The sequence below is a fragment of the Rhamphochromis sp. 'chilingali' genome, assembly GCF_963969265.1.
Source record: "Rhamphochromis sp. 'chilingali' genome assembly, chromosome: 11".
Lineage (NCBI taxonomy): Eukaryota > Metazoa > Chordata > Actinopteri > Cichliformes > Cichlidae > Rhamphochromis > Rhamphochromis sp. 'chilingali'.
In genome coordinates this window covers 24623949-24648510 of record NC_137938.1, presented here as the reverse complement: position 1 = coordinate 24648510, position 24562 = coordinate 24623949, and the positions used below count along the sequence as shown (strand labels likewise).

Genomic DNA, 24562 nt, shown 5'->3' with positions numbered 1-24562 from the left:
AAGATGTACTCCGTTTAGAGATGGTCTTTTGTATTTTTATCAAGGTTATTATAGTTAATCTATATTATAGTTACAGGCCTCCCAAATACTGCACAGACTTTTTTAATGACCTCAGTGAACTGCTGTCTGTGATCTGTGTTGATTTTGACTGTGTAATTATTGCTGGGGATTTTAACATTCATGTGGACAACCCTCAGGACAAAGGGACTAAAGACCTGAGTAACACTCTGGGCAACTTTGGGCTGACTCAGCATGTAACAGAGGCCACACATAATAGAGGACACACTCTTGACCTACTGATCTCCAAAGGCCTGAGCATTTCAAAGGTTACTGTGTCTGATGTGGGCCTGTCTGATCATTACTGTGTTTTCTTTGAAAGTAAAATCTCAGCCCACACAAATATCTCAACAACAGTGATCACAAAACGGTGTATAACTGAACACAGTAGTGCAATTTTTAACCAGGTCTTCCCATTAACACCTGACCTGCCCAGAGGGTCAGTCAATGAGCTCGTCAATAGCTTCAATGCTAACATGTTAAATGTAATGGACACTATTGCTCCCATTAAGGTGAAGGTTATCTCTGGAAGGAAAAAGTCTCCATGGAGAAACTCCACACTGGTGAAAAATGAAAAAAGAGAGTGTAGGAAAGCTGAGCGCAGATGGAGAAAAACAAACCTCCAGGTTCATTATGACATTTATAAAGAGAAACTTCACAATTATAATTTACAACTGAGGAATGCAAGGAGGTCCTACTTCTCTGACATCATCACTAAAAACAGCCATAATGCTCGGGTCTTATTTTCTACAGTTGACAGGCTAACAAACCCTCCTGTGTCAGTGGCAGCTGAACTTCATTCGACCATGGCCTGCAATGACTTTGCCAAATTCTTCACTGAAAAAATCCAAAAAATTAGACAAGCAATTGGTACATCAACAGCAGATCCAGGATATGTACTGTGTCCACCAAAAAACTGTTTAAACACCATGAAACAGTTTCAACCTATTAACAGCAAAGACCTGGAGGACATCTTAGGTCAACTGAACTCCTCCTCCTGCTGTTTAGATGTCCTGCCAACAAGTTTTTTCAAAAAGGTCTCAAAGACTTTAGAGTCAGACCTGTTACAGATCGTCAACTTTTCTTTATTATCAGGTGTGTTTCCAGAATCACTAAAAACTGCTGTAATCAAACCTATACTGAAAAAGGACAATCTTGACAAGACACAAATGAACAACTACAGGCCGATCTCAAATCTCCCGTTTTTAAGTAAGATCATTGAAAAAGCAGTTTCTCAACAGCTCAGTTACTTCTTAAAACAGAATAATTGCTACGATGCCTTCCAGTCAGGTTTTAGACAGAACCACAGCACTGAAACCGCTCTGACCAAAGTGTTTAATGACATATGTCTGAATACAGACAGTGGAAAAATGTCAGTCCTAGTTTTACTGGATCTCAGTGCAGCATTTGATACAGTTGACCACAACATATTACTCAAACGACTGGAGAACTGGACAGGTCTTTCAGGAACTGTACTAAACTGGTTCAAAACATACGTAGAAAACAGGAAATACTTTGTATCAATAGGTAACTTCACATCTGAGCAGACAAGTATCACATGTGGAGTTCCCCAAGGTTCCATCTTGGGACCCCTTCTGTTTAACATCTACATGCTCCCACTGGCACAGATTATAAACAACAACAAAATAAACTATCACAGCTATGCAGATGACACACAAATATATATCACAATGTCACCAGGAGACCGAGGCCCTGTACAGGCTCTTGGTAAATGCATTGAGGAAATCAATGACTGGTTGTGCCACAATTTTCTCCAGCTAAACAAAAACAAAACTGAGGTAATAGTCTTTGGCGCCAAAGAAAAACGATTACAGGTCACCAGAGAACTTCAATCTATACATCTAAAAACCACAAACCAGGCGAGAAATTTGGGTGTAGTGATGGATGCAGACCTAAACTTAGAGAAACACATTAAGACAATAACAAAGTCAGCTTACTATCACCTCAAGAATATATCAAGGATAAAAGATCTGATGTCTCAACAGGACCTGGAAAAACTAGTCCATGCATTCATCTTTAGTAGGCTTGATTACTGTAACAGCATCTTTACAGGTCTACCTAAAAAATCAGTCAGACAACTACAGCTCATTCAGAACTCTGCTGCTCGAGTCCTCACTAAGACCAAAAAAGTGGACCACATCAGTCCAGCTCTGAGGTCCTTACACTGGCTGCCTGTCCGTCAGAGGATAGACTTTAAAGTTCTGATGCTGGCCTATAAAGCTCTGAATGGTTTAGGACCAAAATACATCAATGACCTCCTGACCCAGTATGAACCATCCAGATCCCTCAGGTCATCTGGATCCGGTCTTTTATCAGTTCCCAGAGTCAGAACCAGACACGGAGAAGCTGCATTCAGCTTTTATGCTCCTTATATCTGGAACAAACTCCCAGAAAGCCTCAGATCAGCTGAAACACTCAGTTTATTTAAATCCAGGTTGAAGACTCACCTGTTCTCAGCTGCATTTGAATAAAGCACCAAATCCACACTTTAAGCTTAAATTTCAAAACTTAAATTTAACTACTGATTTTATCTACTGTTCTGATTTTATCTGTTTTGATTTTATATACTGTTGTTTGTTTGTTTGTTTGTTAATTAGTTAGTTAGTTTATTTGCTTGTTTTAATCAATTTTAAATCATGCTTTTTATTTGTTCTTGTTTCTAATGTCTCTGTAAAGCACTTTGAATCACCTTGTTGTTGAATTGTGCTATACAAATAAACTTGCCTTGCCTTGCCTTGCCTTAATCTCAACTAAAGAATAAAAAAATAAACGTCTTTAGGTGACTGAATGAAAATAAATAAATGAAACAACCTTGTGAAATTACAACACATATTACAGGAAATTTCTTTATATTTTCGGAAAATGTGAAATAGATGCAGCAATTTACTGGAACACATGTAAACATAAGTGGTGATGATCTGAACCAAAAATTTCAAATTTGGATTTGTGAGTCTGTAAGACCGGTTTCCACTGATTTTCAGTCCAGTTCTTGTCTAATTTGGCATACCTCAGCTTTTTCCCCATTTCCCTTCTTTAGACAATGGAACGGTGGCCGTCGAGAACTGCTGAGACTTCTGATGCCCCTTCAGCAAACAGATGGATTCAGAAGGACCTCTCAGGTCCCAAGTCAAGTCTTTGCTGGATTTGTTAGTTTTTTAAGAAAATTACTTTTAAACACTGTTCATCTGCAGTAGATTTTTTTTTATACCCACCACTCCTCCATTTGTCCAATTTCCTCTAATTTTTTTTAAGGACACACTGCACTAAAAGAAGTTTTTAACTACAAGCTTTTTGAGAATAATCTGATATGTTTGGACACAACACTGTTTCATCCTTTGAGTTAGGTGCCTCTTTTGTGTGTGAATGATTCATAGGTCAGTATTAAATGTTCTTAAAAGATTTATTTCTCACAGGATTATGGAAAGCATTGAATCTGTATACAGAAATAAAAAAAAAGAAAGCTCCAGCTTTAGTAGGGGCATTGTTTGTGAGTCCAATCATCAGCACGCAGCCATGTTACAATCACGTTTGACACAATTGCTGCACAAACAGAGCAGCTTCATCAGACAGAGGTGGATCCAGGTGTGTAACAAAGCTTTAATATAATCCAAACATGCATTTAACACACTGTCACTTTTGTTTATTGTTTTTGCAACATGTGCTTCAACTTGTTGAATTTATTCTTCCCCATTCTGTTCTTGGCCTTCATGGGTGTTTTCCTCTTTGTGGCCTGCTTTTTCTCAAACCTGCTTCCTTCCTTTGTGTCAGCTTTTGATGCTTTACCATCATCTGTTGCCTTCTTGGCTTCTGTGCCCTTCACAGTTTCTCCATCCATCTTGGCGACTTTTGCCTTTTTTGGTCCAGTATGCAACTCCTTTTTGCCTTGTGAGTTGATGATTGCTTTTTTCGTGACTGCTGTTCCATTGGCTTTGTTTTCTTGCTTCAGGCCGCCTGCCTTGTTGAGGACAGTCTTCTTTGTCTTGTCGCTCTTGGACCTTTTCTCTTCAGGAGCTTCTGTGGCCGCTGTCGTCTCAGGAGCCTCTGCCTTCTCATCTTCTACAACAACAACAACAACAAAGACAGATGTTACTTAGTGATGAAAGGGAAAATATCATGATAAACGTAGGCATGAAGCTATGACAAAAACTCTTACCATTCCCTGGTGGTGCAGTTGGAATAATGTTGGAGAACTTCTTCAGCTTGGCCACAAAGAATCCATCCATGTTGTGGGAGTGAGAGTAAAATCGTCGCGTGAGTCGCAGAGTTGGATGGAACCTGAACTTTTTGAAACTAAAAGAAGGAAAATATTCATGTTTTATTCAATTTCTTACTTGCTCCTAAAATAATAACACTGGTTATCCAACTTACTTGGTGAAGCCTTCCTTGCCAAAGTCGAGTCCTGTGGGAACTAATTTGACGTTTCTTTTCTTTAAAGCGTAGTCCACCACCCATTCATTCTCCTCCACCTAGTTGAAAAAAATGCAATCACTTACCAAGCTCGTCTGATATTTACTATGTTTGTACATAAATTTGGTAGAAATTCAGAGTTTCCACATACAGTTATTGAACACGTGCAGTAGACCAGATATCCTCCCGATGGGGAATCAGCATTGACCGAGTCGATGGCAGACAGAATCAATTCTTTCTGCAAGTGAGCACAACGATTGATATCCACCTCATCCTGTCAGTGAACAGAAGGGCAAAAAGAAACAAGTATTAGCACACTACTTAAAGCAAACAGACGTGTGTGTATATAAAGACAGAAAAAGTTTCTTTCTTGGTTTTTACCTTGCTCGTCTTCACAGCTGGATCTTTAGCAATGACGCCTGTGCCTGAGCAGGGTGCATCAAGCAGCACTCTATCAAAGCCACCCATGACCTTAAAGCAGAATTCCAACAGGTCAAAACATTGGAACTGTAATAAGGCTTAACCCCACAGATATTGGTGATCTACACATTTAGACAGGATACCTTTGGGAACTCTCTGCCGTCATAGTTGCAGACCACAGTGTTGGTGACCCCCAGACGGTGGATGTTTCCCACCACACTCTTCAGTCTTTCAGCATTGGCATCATTAGCCACTATTACCCCCGTGTTTCTCATCAGCTGAGCTAAGGGTGAGAACATCTGCATAAGGACTCCACTATTTTTAAGGGTGAAATGACAACATAATTTGCAATAAAGGCAATACATCTTACCAATATAGGTAGTCTTTCCTCCTGGAGCTGAGCTCATGTCTAATACCAACTCTCCCTCCTGTGGAGACAGCGCCATGACTGGCAGAAAGCTGGAGGCTCCTTGGAGCATGTAATGACCGGCCAGATACTCCGGAGTTGCACCTAGTTAACATGTAAAGAAGCTGCAGTCACACTCAGCATCCTTAATTGCTTAAGTTGGTCACTTACATAACTTTTGAAACCTACCTATAGGTACTGAGGAGTCATAGATAACCAACCCCACTTTAGACCATTTCCCCAGTGGATCAAGGTTCACTCCTCTGTTGATTAAAGCCTAAACAAGGAAAAGCACAAACAAGTGAATTCAATATGTAAAGACTTGAGTTTCCTCCTGTCATTTAAGTAGTTTTTCCTTTTATGACAACTTGGTGAGTGTTTGAGAAGTTGGCCCCTCCCACAATAAGGGTGACCACAGCCCTCAATAGGAGGCCTATGGCACCGCTCCCTCTGTGCAACAGATTTTAACCTAGCAACCAACATCCAGCAACCAAGTATCAACCAGGCAGGGGATGCATCACATTGGCAGATGTCAATGACTGCTTTTTAGGCTTGTGAGACTTTGCTTCTTAACTCCATAATCAACAGTAAATCCATTAATACATATAATATATATGTAATATTCTATAGATCTTCTTCTGAAAATGCTAACCTAAGTACAGAATTCTTCATCCTGGCTGCCAAATTTTTGTTCAACAAAAACAATTCTATATCACAACAGATACAATCTTTAAAGCAATAAACTACCAAATAGCTAACAGTCATGACACACATTATGTATTTTAACTTGTTAAAACATTCTAAATGCCAATTTTGTCCATGTCTCTTAAGATCAGGCACCTACCTGTGCAAGGTCCCGCCTCCTTGTTTTCAGTGTATTGGTTCGAATAGTGACAGGTCTATGAATTTCATTGGCCTCGAGGAAATCAACCAGCTGTAAGGCAGAAAGAAAATATAATGTTTGGAGTCAAATAGATATTCTCAGCTAGACCTTGCATGTTTAAATCAATGCATCCATGAATTCTTTTAAATCAGGATTTAATGAAAAAACATACAAACAAACCCAAAAAAAACAAACCAAAACCATGCACGGAAGAAAACACACCTCTGAAAGAGGGAATAGGTCCATAAATTTTTCAATGAGGAACTCGTTGTAGCTGTAATAGGTGCAGAGATCTTTTTTCAGAAGTGAGATGTAGTCTGCTCGGTCTTTCCCCTCCTCTCTTTTTGTTGAGAAATTGCACAGGAGGTCAATGTTGTCCTTTATCCGCTGATAGATTGCCTTCAGGTCTAGAGGCAGAAGTCCTAGAAAATGTGGACCAAAAAAATACGTTTTGATTGTTTGTAGAAAATCAGAGAATTTCTTTTTGCACATTTGCTGCTCTAAAAGACAAAAACTTCACTGAAACTCACCCTCCTCTGGTTTAGGAAGCCTGAATTTATCTTCTTCGTCAATGTTTGTTTTTAGTTCATCTTCTTCATCCATGTCAGCATCAGATTCCTGTTCCTGTTCCTCCTCCTCATCATCCTCCTCCTCTTCATCATCGTCATCTTCATCACTATCAGGAGCCTTGGACTTTTTCTGCTTTTTTTCTTTCTTGGCTGCACGTTCAATGGGAAGAAGCTGGAGGTAGAAAAAAAAAAAAAAAAAACAGCTCTAAGTTAACCAGCCTCTGCTACAATGTTCTCTTAAAAATGTAACTGTAATAAGGCCTAGTGCCACTGAAAACAGAATACTCTCCCGATTTTGTAGCTCATAAGTGAAAATTTTCTAATAAAATGAGGCTTCAAACTTCACATTTCCAGGCTGGAAGAATATTTCGTTTCAGCTTCTGAATAAAACTAAAAAAAAAATAAAAAAAAAATAAAAAAGGGTAAAAAAGGTTAGAAAGAACACATACATCCTCTCCATCACTGTCATCTTCTGCTGCTTCATCGCTGTCATCCTGAACACCATAGTCATCAACCATGTCATCATCATCATCATCATCGCCTTCATCATCATCATCGCCTTCATCATCATCATCATCGCCTTCATCATCATCATCGTCTTCATCATCATCGGCCTCTTTTTTCACTCCTTTTACACCCTTCTTCTGCTGGTCTTTGCCTCCCTTCTTTTCTACAACCTTTTCTTCCTCTTCCTCCTCCTCCTCATCATCTTCTTCTTCCCAGTGTTCATCACTGTCATCCTCACTTTCTTGTTCATCAATCTTGCGCTTCCTCTTTGACGGTTTCAACCATTTGCTGTTCTCATCTGTGAACCCTTTAGGGAGAAAGAAAGAAAGACAAAACTGTAAATATATGTGTATTTATTCATTTATTTCCTTGCTGAAATCATGACACATACAAGATGCATTAATAATCAATATCCATCCATCCCTCCCTCCATTCCCTTTCGGTTTTCCTATCAGGATTGTGAGTGGACTGACGACTGGACCAAGCTGTTAGCAAGCCAGCCGAGAGATGCAAGCTCAAAAGCCTCTGGATAGCTCCAGGACCTCTTCCCAGTGGAACGGGCTTGAAACAACTCACTTAGGAGGTGCCAAAGAGTCTTTCTGGTGAGATGCCCTAACCACTTCAACTAGCTTTTTTCCATGTGCAGGAATAATGGCTCCACTCAAAACCCCTCCTGAATGACCAACCTCCTCACCGCGAACTTTAAGGATGAGTCCAGACAGCCTTCAAAAGGAGTTCATTTCTGCTGGTTATATCACCAATCTTATTCTTTCAGTCACTACCCAAAGCTCACACAACAGTAAACCAGTACAGGAGCTGCATAACTGCTAACGCACCAATACTTCTGCTAGTCTCCTGCTCCTGTCTCCCTTCACTCATAAACAAAATTCTGAGGTTAACAAACCAGTTTCAGTAACTTGGGATTAGACTAACAAGGCCACCTCCTGATCGACATAGCACTGAACCCCTTGGGCCCCTCCTTCAGGTGGTGAGACCCAAGAGGATGAACAGCAGATGCTGCCAACGAGCCGCGGAAACCTCAATCTGGGTGAAGTAAAATGTTTCAATCCTTGTTTTTCCATAGAAGGCTTATGAATCACATTTAGTCTGGCTGTTCACCTTGGACCATTATCCCTTGCTGATATTCCCATAATTGCCCTTGATAATCAATAATAAACAACTGCTTACATAGCTGTAATGATACTGGAGAAGGATGGTCCATCAAAACAACAATCTCATGCTTGCATCTGGGCAAATATTTAAATCATGCGTTGACCAGACTGAGCAAAAGTTAATTGTTTACCTTTCTTAGGCTTTTCCTCAGCAACATCTTTGGGCTTTTTCAAACTCTGGATTCTCTTTGCAGCTCTGAAACATTTTAACATGAATAAGGAGCTTGTAAACACATTTGCTTTATGTCATGTTACATCCTCAGTCCACCTCTTACCTTTTTCTGGCTCTACTTGAGAGACGTTTTGATCCAGTGTCCTCTGCAAAGATTAAATATAAAAAATAACACAATGTTGACAGCGTGTTTTACTAAACCTCCAAAACAGAAACTTTTGACTTGGAAAGGGATAGTTACCATCAGTTATAAACTTGGCCAACTCTGTCTCTGCTCCCTGCTGCTTCCGGGTTTTTTTACCCGGACCTTTCTTCAACTTCTTGGAGGGATCCAACTTCCGACCCATGATTTCCTTCTACACAGACAGTCTGAAAAAGAAAACACAGCAAGAGTGTTTTAAAACCCTAAGACAAAACCAAAAATACAGTATATTTGAAAGAGAGGAGCGTCATTGAAGAAAAAAAGTAAAACTGTTTTGGATGGAGATCTGCGGGAAAGAAAACCGTCCAACATCAGTACAATAAATTCAGCTCCAACACAACCAATGCTCTTTATAATTATAAGCAGTGATTAAATTATGTAGTGTTACAGAGAGGGTCTCTTTACTGTTGAAACAGTAATAAATATGTTTGGTTATAACAAATGATAAATCGTTTATTACAAATTCTCCCACTTCATCTGCTGGGGATTAAACTGTTTAAATATTAATGTATGATCAGACTGTTATCAAACAGCCTCGTTAAAAACTTGTGACCAGTTTCACAGCCATTACCTGACCGCACAGTTTTAAAAAGTATACCCTTACAACTCAAAGCTTATCGCCACTGAACCGCTCTTTAGCTGCAGCGCGAATCGCAGCATCGATTCTTCAAATACTCACCAATAAACCGGATACTTTAAGGTCCGCAGACACTAATTATAGTGTGATTGTGGAGCGATGCAGGACGAAAATTTCTACACGTGAAATTTCCTTCAACACGTTGTAGCGTGACATCCGGCGCACAATAGTGACGAAAGGGTGGCGCGCGCAGAACGAGGGCGCTGAGGAAACACGTTTTATTTTATTAAGATAAAACTGACTGATTTTTTACCAAATAATTACATATTCAAAATCTAGTTACCTTCATAAAAACCCCACAAATGAAATTTTTATGTGCAATACACTCACCTGTGAACGCGCACCTCTGCAGTGACGTGTACTTCCTGCGACAGTCCAGAGGAAGGCATCATGGCGGCGGGTAATGGGAAGAAGCGTGGTCTTGAACATTTGGACGAATATGAACCTAAACCAGCCAAACATCTCCGCAGCCTGCACGACCGCATGGCGGAGAGGAGGCTGGTGGTTATTCTGGAGGGAGCGTCGTTAGAGACGGTGAAGGTAAGGCGCTATGGAGCTGTCTTTGCGCGTTGTTGTGATGCAACCCCTACCCGTTTTTAGTGGAAGTGACACCAACAACGATGCTTAATAATAACTTAACTTAAGGCGAGTTAATACATGCTTTTGGCTTGTTTTTCATATTTCAGGTCGGGAAAACATTTGAGCTGTTAAATTGCGACCAACACAAAAATATGATCATCAAAAGTGGAAGAGATCCCGGAAAAATAAGACCAGATATCACACATCAGGTAAACACTCATTCCTCAATAATAATGTACAGCCTTATTCGTCACTTGTGTTTGTCAGTCTGTCACAGTTAACCAGAGTGGAGTTTCATTGCATTTAAGTCATTGCAATTATGTGCTATCAAACATACTGTACATGATTGATAGCACAGTACTGAGCATCAAGCCTGTCATTTAGTTTTATTTCTGCATTTAAAAAGTAATCTGGGGAGCAATCCTCCCCCAGTATGAATCAAAGCGCTAAAAGAGCATATTCATATCTTTTTCTCTCTTTCTTTTTTTTTTTTGCGTAGCATGGTTTCTGGGATCTAACGCTTTCCAAAAGTCCCCTTTAGAAATAAATAGATCCTTATGATTACTTTTTAGTGCTCCTTACTCTGGTACTTATTGTATCCACAGTATTGTGGTCTTAATTCATATTAATTTGTCTTAGTCTGTGATATTTATAATCTGTGACATATTGGGTTTTTTTAATAGTTACAGAAATACAGTATCATTGACTCAACATCCCTAACATCTGGACCTGCTCAAATCCTACTACTTAGGAACTATTACAGTGTAACTGAGAGACAAAAACAAAACCAGCATGTTTCATTAGCTGACTTTTGATACTACTGCATCAGTAATATTTCACTAATCTGAATAGTGCACATATATAACAGTATAGTATGAATAAAAAGTACTAAGTAGTGTAAGAATAATATGAAGTAGTGTAAGAAGTACTTTAGGAACAAAACAACCAAAAAAACTATCAAAAATAAAAGTAGGACAACAGACATGAGCCGCTTTTGTGCGCATTTTATTGAGACAGGGATATGTACATGATTGTGAGTCAGTTGCCTTTTGTTTGTATTGTAATACCTACCTACCTGAACTTTTTATATCTTGGCCTAACACTTAATAAGGAAACTGAAAAATGAAACAAAATACTTTGCAGGCAATCTGAAACTAAATTGTAAAATTAAATTGAAATAAAAATCAATACATCAAGTCTGAAATTTAACTAGAGTGTTTTTTCTTATTTATCCTTTATGTCTGTGTTTTCTTATATAAAGCGTAGTGGCATGTTTGTGATGAAGGGCTGTATGAATGGTTTTAACTTTGAACTGTGTATTTCCAGTGTTTGCTCATGCTGATGGACAGTCCGTTGAACAGGGCGGGGCTGTTGCAGGTTTACATCCACACAGAGAAAAACGCTTTAATCGAGATCAACCCGCAGACCCGCATCCCAAGAACATTCACACGTTTCTGTGGCCTTATGGGTAAACTATAACTGTTATTTTTTCTGCATGGATAATACACATACTGATCATGCTGTAGGCATTGTACTTAAGTCTTATTCCCATGTGTTCTGGCTTTAAGTGAGCCTTCACTCCATTACTGTTCTCCTAATTCTTCTTTCTTCTCTCTACTTTCTTAGTTCAGCTGCTGCACAAGCTGAGTGTCAGGGCTGCTGATGGTCCTCAGAAGCTCCTGAGGATGATTAAAAATCCAGTGTCTGATCACCTACCTCCCGGCTGCCCTCGTATCAGCACCTCCTTCTCTTCAGGAGAGGCCGTGTGCCCACGGACTTTGGTACCAGAGGGACCAGCTGCAGTGGTGATTGGAGCATTCGCACATGGAGCGGTGAGAAATATATTGAGGCATTCTCTTTTACAGACTCTTTTAGTCTGTTACAGTTATGTCAAATACTCCTTGTGTGTTACTGATGTCTCTGTCCTTATTAGGTTAACGTGGACTACACAGAGAAGACAGTGTCCATCAGTAACTACCCCCTGTCTGCAGCACTGACCTGTGCCAAGATGTGCTCTGCCTTTGAGGAGGTGTGGGGCATCCTGTGACGGATAGAAAAGTGCTGATGCTGACTGGAAAGAGACAGTTGACTATATGGACTTTATTTCAGTGCACTAGAAATACTGGACTGAGTGTCCACTGATGCCCAATGTTCTATCCTGCTATACACTGTCCTGTATATGTATTCGATGGCATGTGAGCACCATGTGGAAGACACATTGGTTCCTTTTCCATGCAGGAGCATGGCAGTTATTTTTATACCAGTATCAATTGCAGTTTTGATTATGGATTGTTGTAGTTACATTAAAATGTGTGACTAAATAACGACTGCTCTTGATTTGTGCAAAGTTTCACACATAGACAACCATAAACTACAAGATGGACATCGCTACTTTGATGTCACCCACTGATTATAAAGTCCTGCTTCGAAGCATCAAGATAATGTAATGAGAGACAGAATTGACTGTGAAACCACGATACCAGAAAAATACTCCCTTCTGAAATGATCACAGTTTGACAAATGACATAACATTTTATTCAACATGACCCAAGCCTCATGACTCAGCCCATAAACTCATCAAGAGTTTATTAGACTTGACCTCTAAAGACTTCAGAGGTCAAGTCTAAGAGCTGTTTTGCAATTGTCTCCTAGTGAGGTTTTTCAAGTGACGTCATGTGCACAATGCTTTTAGAGTCCATATTGGGTGTCATACAATCACCGGTTGCTAGGGACGTGTATTCTCCAACTGGCTGACAGTGGTTTCTCGAGGTTGCCGGCTCTCCCAGGATAAAATCAGTTGCAAAGAAGGTGCTGCATTAAAAGCACTTTGGTCTGGTTACTAGCAGATTGCCATGGTTGCCTGCAGTTTTAGTTTATCTGCCAGCATTTGCCAACTACTAGTCTAGCAGTAGTAAAACTTGAAAGAATGCAACACGAAATGGCGAATGTTTGCCCTCAGAATAAAGTTCAGCCTCAGTGCTGCAGCCAATATATTTCAAAGGGTGCAAGTTTTACTTTGAAGGCAATAAGTTCATCACTTCCATTCAAACTGCAAAAATGTGCTGCTGATCAAAGCATTCACAAGGAGGTTTATGCTGGAAATATACCCTTTTTCCCTAACAACAGGTGATTGCCAGGGAGATCACTGACAGCCTGTAGGCCTGTGTGTCGGGTACTTTAGCAATCAATGTCCCAGAGACTGCCATCAACCTCCAACAACCACTCATAATAGGCCAGGGAATACTCATTTTTCAATCACAACTGGTGGTTGCCAGGTAGCCACAGACTGTCTCTAGGCTCGTGTGACTGAAGCCTTATTCACTTGATCCTACATTATCACCCATTTAAAATGGCAATCACATGGTTAATGATCACATGTCTGTCTGACCTCAATACATGATATTTTTGCAACCACAGGTATCGCATTCAAGTAGCATTTAAAAGAAAGACAAGTTTCCACTGAAGCTTCACTTTTCAGAACTTGTATCTGAAAACTGTCCATGTTTTATGCGATCTATGGTCTGTACAGTGAAGTGAAGAAAAAATGATATGGGAACACAAACACAACATAGAACTACGTGTATTTCAGGATGCTAAAAGGGGTTCTGTTTATTACTGTTTACCATGAAGACTCAGCCTAGCGGTAGTAGTAAGTGCCTTTCCTCGATCTCAACTTTGATTTTGGAAGCCTTCGTCTTGCTTGCTTTTTATGTCGATTTTGAACTTGGTTTGGTCGGCGTCTCCGAGTCTTTTGAGCCTTCCTCGGTACCTTTCGAACTCGTGCGCCCCTGTTTGTTGCAGGTCTGCGTTTCTTGCCAGCAGGTTTTGGTGATTTTCTTCCTTTGGTTGTCTTCCTTCTTTGTTTGTGTGATTTGGCTGCCGCTTTGCGAGTTTTGCGTGTTAGTTTGTGCGCTGTGACCGCCATTCTGCGAGGCTTGCATTTTAGTTTGGGTGATGTGACCGCCATTCTGCGAGGCTTAGGTTTTAGTTTGGGTGATCTAACTTTTCGAGGTGTTGCCCTTGTTTGGTGTGATTTGCTCTTTGGTTTGGTTTGGTTTGGCTTTAATACTCGTCTCTTTTGGTTCTCTGCTCCTTTGGGGGATTTGCTTGTTGCTGTTTTCGGAGTCAGCTTCAGCTCTGCTTTTGGCTTTGGAGTCTTCACTGGGATCGTCCTTACTTGAATTATGTCTGTCAGCTTCTATTTTTCGGGGGGTAAAAGTTAATGTGACATGAAATTGTTTTGAGAATCTCACTGTAATACTGCAACACACGGGCAAGAAAATCACTTTTTAGCCACAATGCCAATAAGCTACATGCATAACTTACACGCAGCAGTGCTGCATTTAGTTGAACTAATACCAGTTACCAAAGATTAAAGGTGCATTACCTTATGGTTGAGTCTGAATGATGCATTTCTTGTAGTTCGTACAAGTGTCTCGTTGTTAACCAGCCTCTTGGTCTCTATGTTCACTCGCCTGTTGTTCTTGGCCACATCATAGCCTCCAGCTGCCAGCATCTGTTTGAGTTCTGCCATGGAGATGCCGCCTCTGTGTTTGCACTGGGAAACCACACTGAGGATGAGCTGGGAGATGTGAGGCGAGGTTGGCTTTGCGGAATTTGTCTTGGGTGCATTTCCAGCCTCTGTTTGAATCTGATGCTTGAAAAGCCGGACGGGAGTCTCTGAAAAATCAATGAAGAAAATAACATTCAAATCACAGATCAGTGCAAACCAGTTATAGTATAGTACAAATGTCTCCATCCATTCTCACTGTTGTATTTTGTTATGAACCAGCTAAATGTTCAGCATCCTTTGTCCAGTATATCCTCTATCCTTCCTCTGCACATGTCCAAACCTTCTCAGCCTTGCCTCTATAACTTTGTCTCCAAACTGAGCTGACCCTTTTATGTACTCTAAATCTTAACATCTTCATCAACAGCTGCTAAAATGCATAGCCCCCCCACCCATTTTGAACCAGGAAAGACCCTGGAAATAAATTCTGTGTCATAGTATTATTTTTTATTGTTTGAAATCTAAAGCAGATTTAAAAATAATTAAAATCAAAGACACATAAATTCTTAATTTGGATTAATTTAGCTAGCCTCAGCAGTTGGCTGATTAGCTTAGCTTTAGCTGAACCGTCAGGGACTCACTGGGAAGAGAAGCGTTCGCCTTTCCTGTCGCCTCATCCTGGTTAGGGATAGCTCGTTTCAGTAGTCGGCCCAAACGTTTGGCTCCTGCTTTTCCGAGGCCTTTCCCAGCTGGAGTTTTAGAAGGTCTTTCTATCTGTTTTATCACCTTCAAATGTGTGTTTTCTTCTGACTTCTCGCTCGCACCATTTCCCAGTGCACTCAGCTGCGTGGAGTTTGTAACAGTGGCTTTCCTCCGCATTTTTTGAGGTTTACACACTATTTCATAATTAAGGAAGAAATCTGAAATGATGGAAACTCCTCTACTGAGTTTCACTGACAGGTATTGGTCAGAGTTTAAAATAGGAATGCTGATTTTGTGACATTTTGAAAAATAACAGTTCTTCAGTTGCTGGTCCAGAGCCTTAACTGAGTCAGGAAGTTATTCAAAATAATTGATGGGTCCACTCAAGTATCAATAAGTAGGTTTTTTTGACTACTTTATTTTGAGTGCATGCATTTGATGAAAATAGACATTACATGACATGTACCTATAGGCGATAAAGACAAATAAATGATAGGAACAGAAATGTTGGTGCCTCAGCTTCCCCCCACAGTGCAAAGACATCCCTGTCAGTTTAACTAGTCATTCTGAATTGAGTGTAACTATATTAGCCCTATGATGGACTGGAAGACTGTGAAGGGTATATGCTGCCTCTCATCTCATAAGAGTTGGAATTGCCTCCAGCACCCCCACCATCCTATCCTTGGATAAGCAGTTGGATGGAAAAGTACAATAAACACAAACACTGATTATCAGCAACATTGTTACTATGAACCAGATATTTTTAGTCACTGCATTTCAGGGCTCAAAAACACATGTTTGCTCACCTAAATGAAGCCAAATGAATTTTAAACCCACTTCCAATTGTAACATTCTGAAGCCAAAGTCTAACTTTTGTTCAATATATTTTGTGTGTGTGTGTGTGTGTGTGTGTGTGTGTGTGTGTGTGTGTGTGTGTGTGTGTGTGTGTGTGTGTGTGTTTGTGTGTAAGCAACTTTGAGCATCAACATCATGGGATAAATCCTAGTTTAAAAAGTGAAATTGCACTAGTTTAATGTCTGTGATGTAGAGCAGGGATGTCAAATGATTTTATATAAGAAAAAGAAAAAAGTGCAATTTTAAAAGTACACCTCACTTACATAATAAAGAAATGCTGCTGTAGTAAATGAAAGAAATCTCTCTAGATGATTCTTTGGGCCTAAATGATAAGAAATAAAGGTGTAAAATACATAAATTTATAACGTAATCATTTTGGTGTAGTGTGAATTGCCATGGGAGAAGAAAAGCTCTAAAATACAGTTAAAAATCTCACATTTTCCAAAGCCATTTAATGGGCTGGATTAGAGTCTTTGTTGGGCTGATTCTGGCCCCCAGGCCTTATGTTTGACACCCCTGAAGAGAAACAAGCATTGCTATCCTGATGTTTTATGTGTTTTCTAATAATAACTAGAGGAAATTTTGGGTCATCTTTCTCAGGTCATATTACCATGTGGGACAGATGGGTGCATATGGCTTCTACTAACTACATTTTGATAGGTTCATCTTCTAGCTTTGATTCCTTATGTATACAATTATGTACTTCAATTTGCAGAACTGTTTTACATTTTAAAGTTAGTGTACAGAAATCAGAAGATACGCTGCGGGTCAGGTGGGGATATTTTTCAGAATTCATGGATTTTTTTTTCACGTTTATGTTATTTATATGAAGTTTGAGCAAAGATACATTTTCCCACTCATCTCGGATGATTTTATTTTAAAATAAGAGGCCATTTTTGAATTTAACTTTTACTTTTTCCACTCAAGATGGTTAAAGTTAAATGAACAAAATCATCTTTAAGTAGGAGAACTTTGTTGTTCAATCCAATGTCCCTTTTCTGGCAACTTTCATCACTGAAAGCAAAGCTGGAAACAAGGTTTCAACAGTTTTCAAAAAATGAAAACAAACAAAACTAAACCGCTTGCGCAATTATACAACATGCAGACACAACCTAACAATTACAACAAAAGCAAATACATAAATGTGCTTTGGGTTGTAGCCTACTTATGGTAGGTACACCTTTTATGTCAAATCAGAGGAGACTGGTCAGCATGCTTGTAATGAATTCTGCTTGGTTTGAATGGAGCACTGCGGGCTTGTAGGACACAGGTTATATTTGGCACAAATGACTGTGATCAAGAAGGAGGGTTTAAAAGGCATGGAGTCACGGTATGGATCAGCTTCACAGTTAATCTGCAAATAAATCACATTACAGGGAATTACACTCGAGTGTAGCTGGGAGGAAAGCAGAAAAAGAAAAGACAGTAATGAAAGTACATCACCTGAGAAAAGGATCTAAAGAACAAGCGAGTATATGAGATTCCTGAGAGAGACGTGTCATTAGGCTGTTGCATTAGATTCTGATGATAAGCCTAAGAAAAAAAAGGCAGATAACACGAAGACATGTAAACTTGATCTCATCCTTAAAAACAGACACTAAAGCCTGACAATGGATCCTCACCTGCAGCGCTACCTGCAGTGCAGTATACTGCACCCACACCTCCTGTTGCTGTGCTGCTGACAGCGGAAACCCTCCACCTCTGCCTGCCTTTTCTGACACTGTGAGGTAGTGAGTCCACACACATTCACCCACAGCATTCACGGTCTTACTTTGAGACGAAACTGCAGAGATAAATATACATAATATTACTAACAAAAGCAAAATGTATTTTTTGTGTAGTAAATGAAGAAGAGGAAAGTGAATCTCTCTTACTGTCAGGCAGAAGCAGGTGGAGGATATCTTTAGCAACAAGGAAACCAGCTGCACCATAATTAATGGCTCTGTTTACAGAAGAAGTCCAATGCTGGAATTATTTGAAAAATACAATGGAAGGCATTTAATAGTTATTGAGTGAGTGTATGTGTTACCTAGGATAGGTTGGATGGAAAAGTGGAGGTACAAACATTCCCAAGGGAAAGAGGAGCTTTTTACCAAAGAGAAATGGTGTGACAGACAGTCTAAAAGAAAAGTGAAAAGATTAATGCACACTCCAGATTATTGGCAGCTATCAGCTTTAAGCTGACACTTACATATCAATATCCTCAGGCTCGGTGATCAGGACTTCAATGCGTTTCTTCTGCCGCAGGGATAGAAGCTGGACATAGTTGGAGAAGAAGTTTTGGTTGCTGACTATCATCTGAAATTATAGATATTTGAAGGTCAGTGGTTTGGCTTTATTTCTACACTTTTTAATCCTTATTTTCCAAAACCAGTGATGTCAACATAGTATTTAAAAGTTGAGATTCGTGGTAACAGTTTTACCATTAGTTTAATGTCATTATTGCGGCATTAACAGATTTTCTATATGATAAATAAACATTCAATTAAATTTAGTTTTATTTATATAGCAGCAAATCACAACAACAGTTGCCTCAAGGCGCTTTATATTGTAAGGTAAATACCTTACAATAATACAAAGAAAACAAAGAAAATGCACCTCCACACTGAGGCCTCTATAAGGCTTAACCCCAAATTTAGCATTAAAAAGGCTCCATTTCTTTGGAGACTTGGGTTCAGAGAGGAATTCTTGTTCTTGGAGATCTATGTGACGGGGGACACAGTTTCAGCTGCCACAGAGACAGTTTTTGAAATATTTGCAGCTATTCTAAGTCTACATCTACTCCTCATGATCTTTGGATCTCCCTCCACACCTGCTTTAACTATAGGCTATCTCACCTATGTTGGGAAAGTCTTTGAGGGAAATTGTGAGGTCCCTAAATATTATTCAGTGCTTGTAAAACACATGGATAAAGGGCTCACCACCCTGCAACGAGCCTGGGAAACTGACCTTAGTGTAGCGCTTACTGATCAGGAATCTACAGAGTATTAAAAAGATGTCCAGGGAACTTAGAACAAGACTAACTTAGTTCAAACTACTACACCGAATTTAGTGGTCACCAACAGATTATGCAGGGCGAACCTCATACAGACCCCCGAATGCTGGAAATGTCCGACTGGGGTGGGCACATTGACCCACATGATTTGCAGCTGTCCTAAATCACCAAATTTTTGGACAGAGATTCACAAATTTGTTTAATCCCTTTTTGCCAACACTATTAAATCTAGGGAATCCATCACCCTTCAAAAATCTTCCACCTAATGTTGCCGAACAGGTGCAGACTGCATTGATGTTGGGGCGTAAGCTCATTATTTTCCAGTGGAGGGCCCTTTCCACACCACCTGTCACTCTGTGGTATAATAAAACTAAAAACTAATAGAACTAGGGAGGCTGGCTCGACTCTCATACAGGCTACTGAATTAAGTGGCGAATTTTCACCTGAAGTGAGATCCAAACAGATCAAATTAAAACTTAGATGGACATTGGGATCCTAAAGAGTTCTCTCTGACAGCACTGAGTGAGATATAGTTTAAGTCCCACATAGATAAATGCCATCAAGACATTAAACCAAGAGGTTTTTGATGTACCTCCGAAAAAAGCAGGTCAAGCTTGGCTTCACTAGAGGGCTCCTTTGTAGTCCATAGTTTTGGAATTGCAGAATCAACCTGCAGAATCGTTTAACAAATATCAAACTTAAAAATCGTTCGTTTCTGAAGAAATTAAAAAAAGAAAACAAATTCTTCACTCGTTACCTTTTCCATGACAAGCTGACGAGATGTCTGATCTGTCCACTCAAACTCATTTAGTTTGGACTTGAAGGAGTGAAAAACACTTTGAATAATCTTCTCTGCCTATTGGAGAGTTAAATGACAGATTATCAGACAGAACCTTTTCTCTCTATTGAATTCATTAGGTCTCAAGATGTCTCCTCACCTCCTTCTGTGCTGTCACTTTACTGAGAAGATGTGTGAGAACTGAATTAAATCCTCTCTCAGTTTCCAGCACACAGTGTTTCCAGCGAGGAGCTTCCTGGTGGAAAGCCAAAATATAAAGATATTACAGTAACCAATCAATTCACAGATCCAGTTTTTCTTTCCTCTGTAGCATATTCGGCTAACCTCTTCACTGTTACCCAAAGCCATAGAAAAGTTCTTTGCTGTTTCAAAAAATCTGGAGTCCATGGCAGGCATCAGGGTGTGCAGCAGATTGAGGACCATAAAAGTATGAAGGGGAGCGCTGAGTGGAAACAAATGACCCAGCAACAAAGATAAGCATAAAAAAGAGAAAGGATGTGCTTGTCATTTTTATGTCACTTTACAGTACCTGTTGCTCAGTTCAGGCTTGTTCTGCCATTTGATGATGGTGTTGGACATCTGCACGATGTAGGGTAAGTTATGCAGAAGGACATCGTCATCTGCGCTGAGGGGCAGGGGATGGAAAGCAGCCTGGAGGCAGCCCAACCAATCAATAGCAGGGGCTTGTCTCTGTAGGGACATTTCCATATAAAAAATACTGTTATCACATGTATCCAGACAACAGGTACTCAAAGTGTTGTTGTTGTTTTTTAAATTAAATGTATTTATTGTTTAATTTCAGTTTAAGTGTGAGCATGAAGATTCTCTGCCTCTATGTGCTCGCTAAGTGATGGACTGGTGACCTCTGCAGGGTATTAAGGTGTTTAGAACATACAAAAACTTGACTCAAGTTAATGTGGACCAAATATCACTAAACACATGCACTATAGCATCCTTTCTGTACAGTCCTATTTATGTATTTGCATTTTTGCTAAAATATAGTTGTCATTGTTTTTCTAGTTAATTTGTAGGTACGTTTTACTAACTAATAGTACGTACAGTATAATGGTATCATCTGTAATTGATTTAGGTAAAACTTCTGTCTCTGCAGTATGCACCGACATTGCTTCTATCAGAAGAGCAGCACAGCACAAAGAAACATAAATCCTTTACCTGTAGCTCTTTGATGGTCATGTGCTGGTAGAGCTGTCCTTTGGACAGGTGAGAGTCCAGGGGTGAAGATGCCACAGCAAGCTGAGAGGACAGAGAGACGAAAGAGCCCACATGGATCAAGCTGCTGCTCTTCGGGGCACCCAGCAGGTTGAGGTATTGCTGACACGAGGCCAAGAAAGGACGTAGAGTCTAGATAAAAGAGACAGGACAAAAGGAAAGGCCTTAGTTGAATGGATAAATGTTTTTGTATTCATTTAAAGACATTTCCTGAATCAACAAGGATACTCAACCTCAGTTTTAGCTCTAGACTTCTCTGTCTTGCTGTTCCATTCAATTGGGATCAACAAATCAGGTTGATCAATCTGTTGGCAAAGAGGAGACTTGATTTAAAGCAAAAACACAAAGCTTACATTGCTCTGGCAGCTCTCAGAGCAGCAAAACCTAAATCATCTTAATTCATACTAGCCTGTATGTATTTTTTGTTAATCCCACGTGCTGCTTCATAAGGGTCTTTGCCCACATAGATGTTGAAGAATGGAAAGGTATTGTAGTCTCTCATTAGCAATCCCAAGGTGGTGTTGAAATCAGTCTGATTCCACTGCCCCGATACGGCCCAGCCTCCCAGCTGTGTACGGAGAAGATACAGTGAAACAATATTAGTAGATGAAATTGGGGGAAAAAATGTAACCAAACAGTTTGGAGTCTCCTGAACCCAAAGGGGATGTTTTTAAACTGATTGATTCTTCTGGGCAGCAGATATTGAGTGTTAAACAAGCAATATCTGTCATTTTAGAAGGTGGACTTTGCAAAATTTGGTCAAATTACAAATTGACTAATCATTTTAGATCTTGTAGAACTACAAAGGAGACAATTCGGCTAAACTGTTTGTTTTTCTTTTTGACCTCAACTAAGGTTATGACAGTGATTCATGTAGTTACAGCACCTCCTGTAGGCCAACAGGCATCATTAAAAAACTGGTGATGGTTTCTGTTTGTTTTTTAAAATTTAATGGGATACTGTTCATAATGGTAATTTAAGTAATTAAGTCTTATGAGCACATATGATAACCAATGTAAGCTTAAGTGTGATTTGAAGAGCTTGCTATGTTTGGAATATGAGTATCATACTTTCTTTATGAGTGAGAGGAAGGGGTCTGCGCCAGCAGTTTCTATAGATTTTGTATCCAGACAGGAATTGTAGAATCCTTTAGTCTTCTGCACTGCTGAACTATTCATCCCGCTGTCTGTTTCTGACATACAGATCCAGAAAAAAAGGAAACTATTTAGATCATTTGTTAAGGTAGCATGAAATGAGGAGTCACACACAAGAGAGGACATTTAAAAAAAATTCCCACTGAATACAGACTCATACCTAAAATCTTCTTGAGATACTGCAGCAACACAGCTTTTCTGCTCAGTGTTTTATTCTCTCTTAGTCCTCCGTCTTCCTGCTTTGACTGCACAGACTTTCTTTGGTTTTCTGCATGTAAAGTAAAACCATGACTTCTTTGTCGCCTTTCACTGTCCAGCAAAAGTCTGTCTGATCCACATGTGAACAGAAAGTAATCACAGGGTTGCGTGAAGGGATCAGCAGATGTGGAGAGACGGGCTGAAGCCCACTGACAGGCAGGAGAGAGACACGGAGTAACTGCAGGAAAGAGTGAGACAAAAGTCAGACAAAATGGCAGAATTGTGAATTCATTGTCTCGTATTGGTGTGTTTTTCTGAACTCCTACCAGTGTGGAAATGGTGAGCCAGATGGTTGATTAGTCCCACCATGCCAGCAAGTAAGATGCAGCTTAAGAGGAAAAGTAGCCATTTTCGATGTTTCATCCACACTGGTTTTACTCGGTGCTCGATGTTAGAGTATGACATATGCAGTCGCTGTCGGTCAGACTCGAGTTGTTGCAGGATCTGGTGGGGATAATGAGTGAGCAGTTGCAGTAGAGGGGAAGGCTGAACCCTCCCAGGTTCTGGATGCAGCTAAATAGACAGATGTATCTCTCAGGTGCTGTGTCAGATCTTTTGTAACCTGCTTGTCCAGTTTTAGAAAGTCTTTTAGGATACCCTGGACACCATGCCAATATATATCAAGTCTTTGTCTAATAGCCCTCCTGCAATCATCTTGTTAATAGAAAAATTACTGCTTTATCCCTGTGAATTCTCTGACATTTGTTGTGGCTTTAACTATAGAAATGGGAACATACTTTGTTGTTTTTTTCAGCAGGCTATTAAGGAAATGGGCTATTTGCTAGGTTGCCTCTTTTATGCTTGAGTGATTTCTCGGCCAATGTTAAGTGACTTAAATAAAAGAAAAAGAAGCATTGCTCTGAAAATGACAGGTACAAGGACTGGAATGAAAATAAGTAAAAAAAAAAAAAAAAGAGCAGCCAATGGCCAAAGACAGACCTTCAGAAAGCCTGGAGAACTATTGCTCAAGACCACTATAAATAATTAAAAGGAAGTTTTTGCCCTTGGAAACAAAATATAAAACAAGGAAGAGTGACTCATTTTCGCTAATGTGTGCTAAATTTTAAGTGGTTTTAAAATAACTTTAAAAATACTTGCTTATACCCGTAGACATTCAATAGCGCAGCTGAAGTGATTTTTATTTTTCTACGTAAAAACTACTTTTAACAGTAACAATGCGTGATCAAGAGCTACACATGACATGAAATTCATTAGGTGGGCATGTATGTCAACTTAATGAGTTTCATGTAATTTATTTAAGCACAATCTTTTGCACAGAGCAGTTTAAGTCTAATTTGCAGAGACTGCAGACTTCACCCTTTCAAAGTCACATTCTTTAAATATTATATTTCTTAGGCACAGTGACTCGGCCTTGTTTCCAGCAGTTACAACATACACATTAGCCTAAAACAGCTTGGTAACAACATAACCAACTTTGTTATTGAGATCTTACCTCAAGCTCTGTTTCACTCATTCTTGACTTGTGTTTTCCCAGCGTGTTACATCCTCTTTTACATGTCTACCGCCTCCTGTCCCCCCCCGTCAAATAGCTGTCATCTCAGCTATCTCTTTTCATCAGTCACTTCTCTCCTCATCTGACACTGATAAAAACCACTCTGCAGGCTGCGACTCACTCTTCTCATCAAGCAAATGCTGTGGTTCTTCTAAGCAGACAGGATGTTTTGGGATTTGTGAACTACAGTGACACCATGAATAACTCCTGTGTGTAGTGGTAAAAGCTTTAGAACAAGGCAGGTAGTGGTAAGTTGAGTCTAGTACCTTGTTTATGCTTATTCGTTGCTGCATCGGATTGGAACGGGGTGAATAGTTCTTCCTGGAAAGAACGCTTAAATGCATACGCACACAGGTCTGCTGTCGTCATTATCAGCGCAACATATGGCTGTTTACAACTGATAGAGCAGTCAAACTCTAGCAGTGAACCACATTGAGGGTCTGAGAGAAAACATGCTTCACGGGTATCAGTTGGGTGCAGTGTACCCAGCGATGTGGGTGTATACATTATATTA

General features: G+C 39.9%; 4 protein-coding genes across 5 annotated transcripts; 1 reads left to right on the top strand and 3 right to left on the bottom strand.

The window, feature by feature from the left end:
• Window positions 1–3464: 3464 nt before the first annotated feature.
• On the bottom strand, window positions 3465–9647 carry nop2 (NOP2 nucleolar protein homolog (yeast)). Of its 2 annotated transcripts, XM_080897567.1 has the most exons (17): window positions 9496–9647; window positions 8856–8983; window positions 8718–8760; window positions 8574–8638; window positions 7342–7577; window positions 7213–7293; window positions 6725–6935; window positions 6417–6616; window positions 6156–6245; window positions 5501–5588; window positions 5276–5416; window positions 5049–5188; window positions 4867–4956; window positions 4637–4759; window positions 4447–4544; window positions 4232–4368; window positions 3465–4134 (listed from the first exon to the last, which is right to left on the bottom strand). In XM_080897567.1, exons 2-17 carry the CDS (start codon window positions 8959–8961, stop codon window positions 3719–3721), a joined length of 2265 nt encoding a protein of 754 aa, XP_080753693.1. In that variant the 5' UTR covers window positions 8962–8983; window positions 9496–9647; the 3' UTR covers window positions 3465–3718. The 2 variants fall into 2 exon arrangements, with proteins under 2 accessions (XP_080753693.1, XP_080753692.1); XM_080897566.1 differs by having other exon boundaries at window positions 7213–7577.
• Window positions 9648–9817: 170 nt separating this feature from the next.
• emg1 (EMG1 N1-specific pseudouridine methyltransferase) lies at window positions 9818–12356 on the top strand. Its single transcript, XM_080897571.1, has 5 exons — window positions 9818–9993; window positions 10140–10241; window positions 11359–11500; window positions 11659–11864; window positions 11966–12356. Exons 1-5 carry the CDS (start codon window positions 9844–9846, stop codon window positions 12077–12079), a joined length of 714 nt encoding a protein of 237 aa, XP_080753697.1. The 5' UTR covers window positions 9818–9843; the 3' UTR covers window positions 12080–12356.
• A 50-nt stretch (window positions 12357–12406) lies between these two features.
• Window positions 12407–15421, bottom strand: LOC308406518 (uncharacterized protein; the record flags this gene model as incomplete). The annotated part of the gene is made up of 3 exons (XM_080897568.1): window positions 12407–14230; window positions 14420–14712; window positions 15184–15421. The coding sequence occupies 3 exons, from the start codon at window positions 15419–15421 to the stop codon at window positions 13670–13672; spliced, it is 1092 nt and encodes a 363-aa protein (XP_080753694.1). The 3' UTR covers window positions 12407–13669.
• Window positions 15422–16731: 1310 nt separating this feature from the next.
• kel (Kell metallo-endopeptidase (Kell blood group)) lies at window positions 16732–24009 on the bottom strand (the record flags this gene model as incomplete). Its single annotated transcript, XM_080896600.1, has 18 exons — window positions 16732–17453; window positions 17543–17632; window positions 17722–17882; window positions 17974–18041; window positions 18129–18218; window positions 18291–18397; window positions 19687–19764; window positions 19852–19950; window positions 20033–20128; window positions 20218–20335; window positions 20423–20583; window positions 21067–21255; window positions 21357–21428; window positions 21533–21691; window positions 22194–22315; window positions 22438–22713; window positions 22802–23048; window positions 23989–24009. The coding sequence occupies 18 exons, from the start codon at window positions 24007–24009 to the stop codon at window positions 17307–17309; spliced, it is 2301 nt and encodes a 766-aa protein (XP_080752726.1). The 3' UTR covers window positions 16732–17306.
• Between the last annotated feature and the right edge of the window lie 553 nt (window positions 24010–24562).

Coding starts and splice junctions, on each gene's coding strand:
- nop2 (XM_080897566.1), bottom strand. CDS start 8,961: ATGGGTCGGAAGTTGGATCCCTCCAAGAAGTTGAAGAAAGGTCCGGGT. Junction 5,417..5,500: donor TGACTCCTCAGTACCTATAG/GTAGGTTTCAAA, acceptor CATGTTAACTAG/GTGCAACTCCGGAGTATCTG. Junction 4,957..5,048: donor ACGGCAGAGAGTTCCCAAAG/GTATCCTGTCTA, acceptor TTCTGCTTTAAG/GTCATGGGTGGCTTTGATAG.
- emg1 (XM_080897571.1), top strand. CDS start 9,844: ATGGCGGCGGGTAATGGGAAGAAGCGTGGTCTTGAACATTTGGACGAA. Junction 10,242..11,358: donor GACCAGATATCACACATCAG/GTAAACACTCAT, acceptor GTGTATTTCCAG/TGTTTGCTCATGCTGATGGA. Junction 11,501..11,658: donor ACGTTTCTGTGGCCTTATGG/GTAAACTATAAC, acceptor CTACTTTCTTAG/TTCAGCTGCTGCACAAGCTG.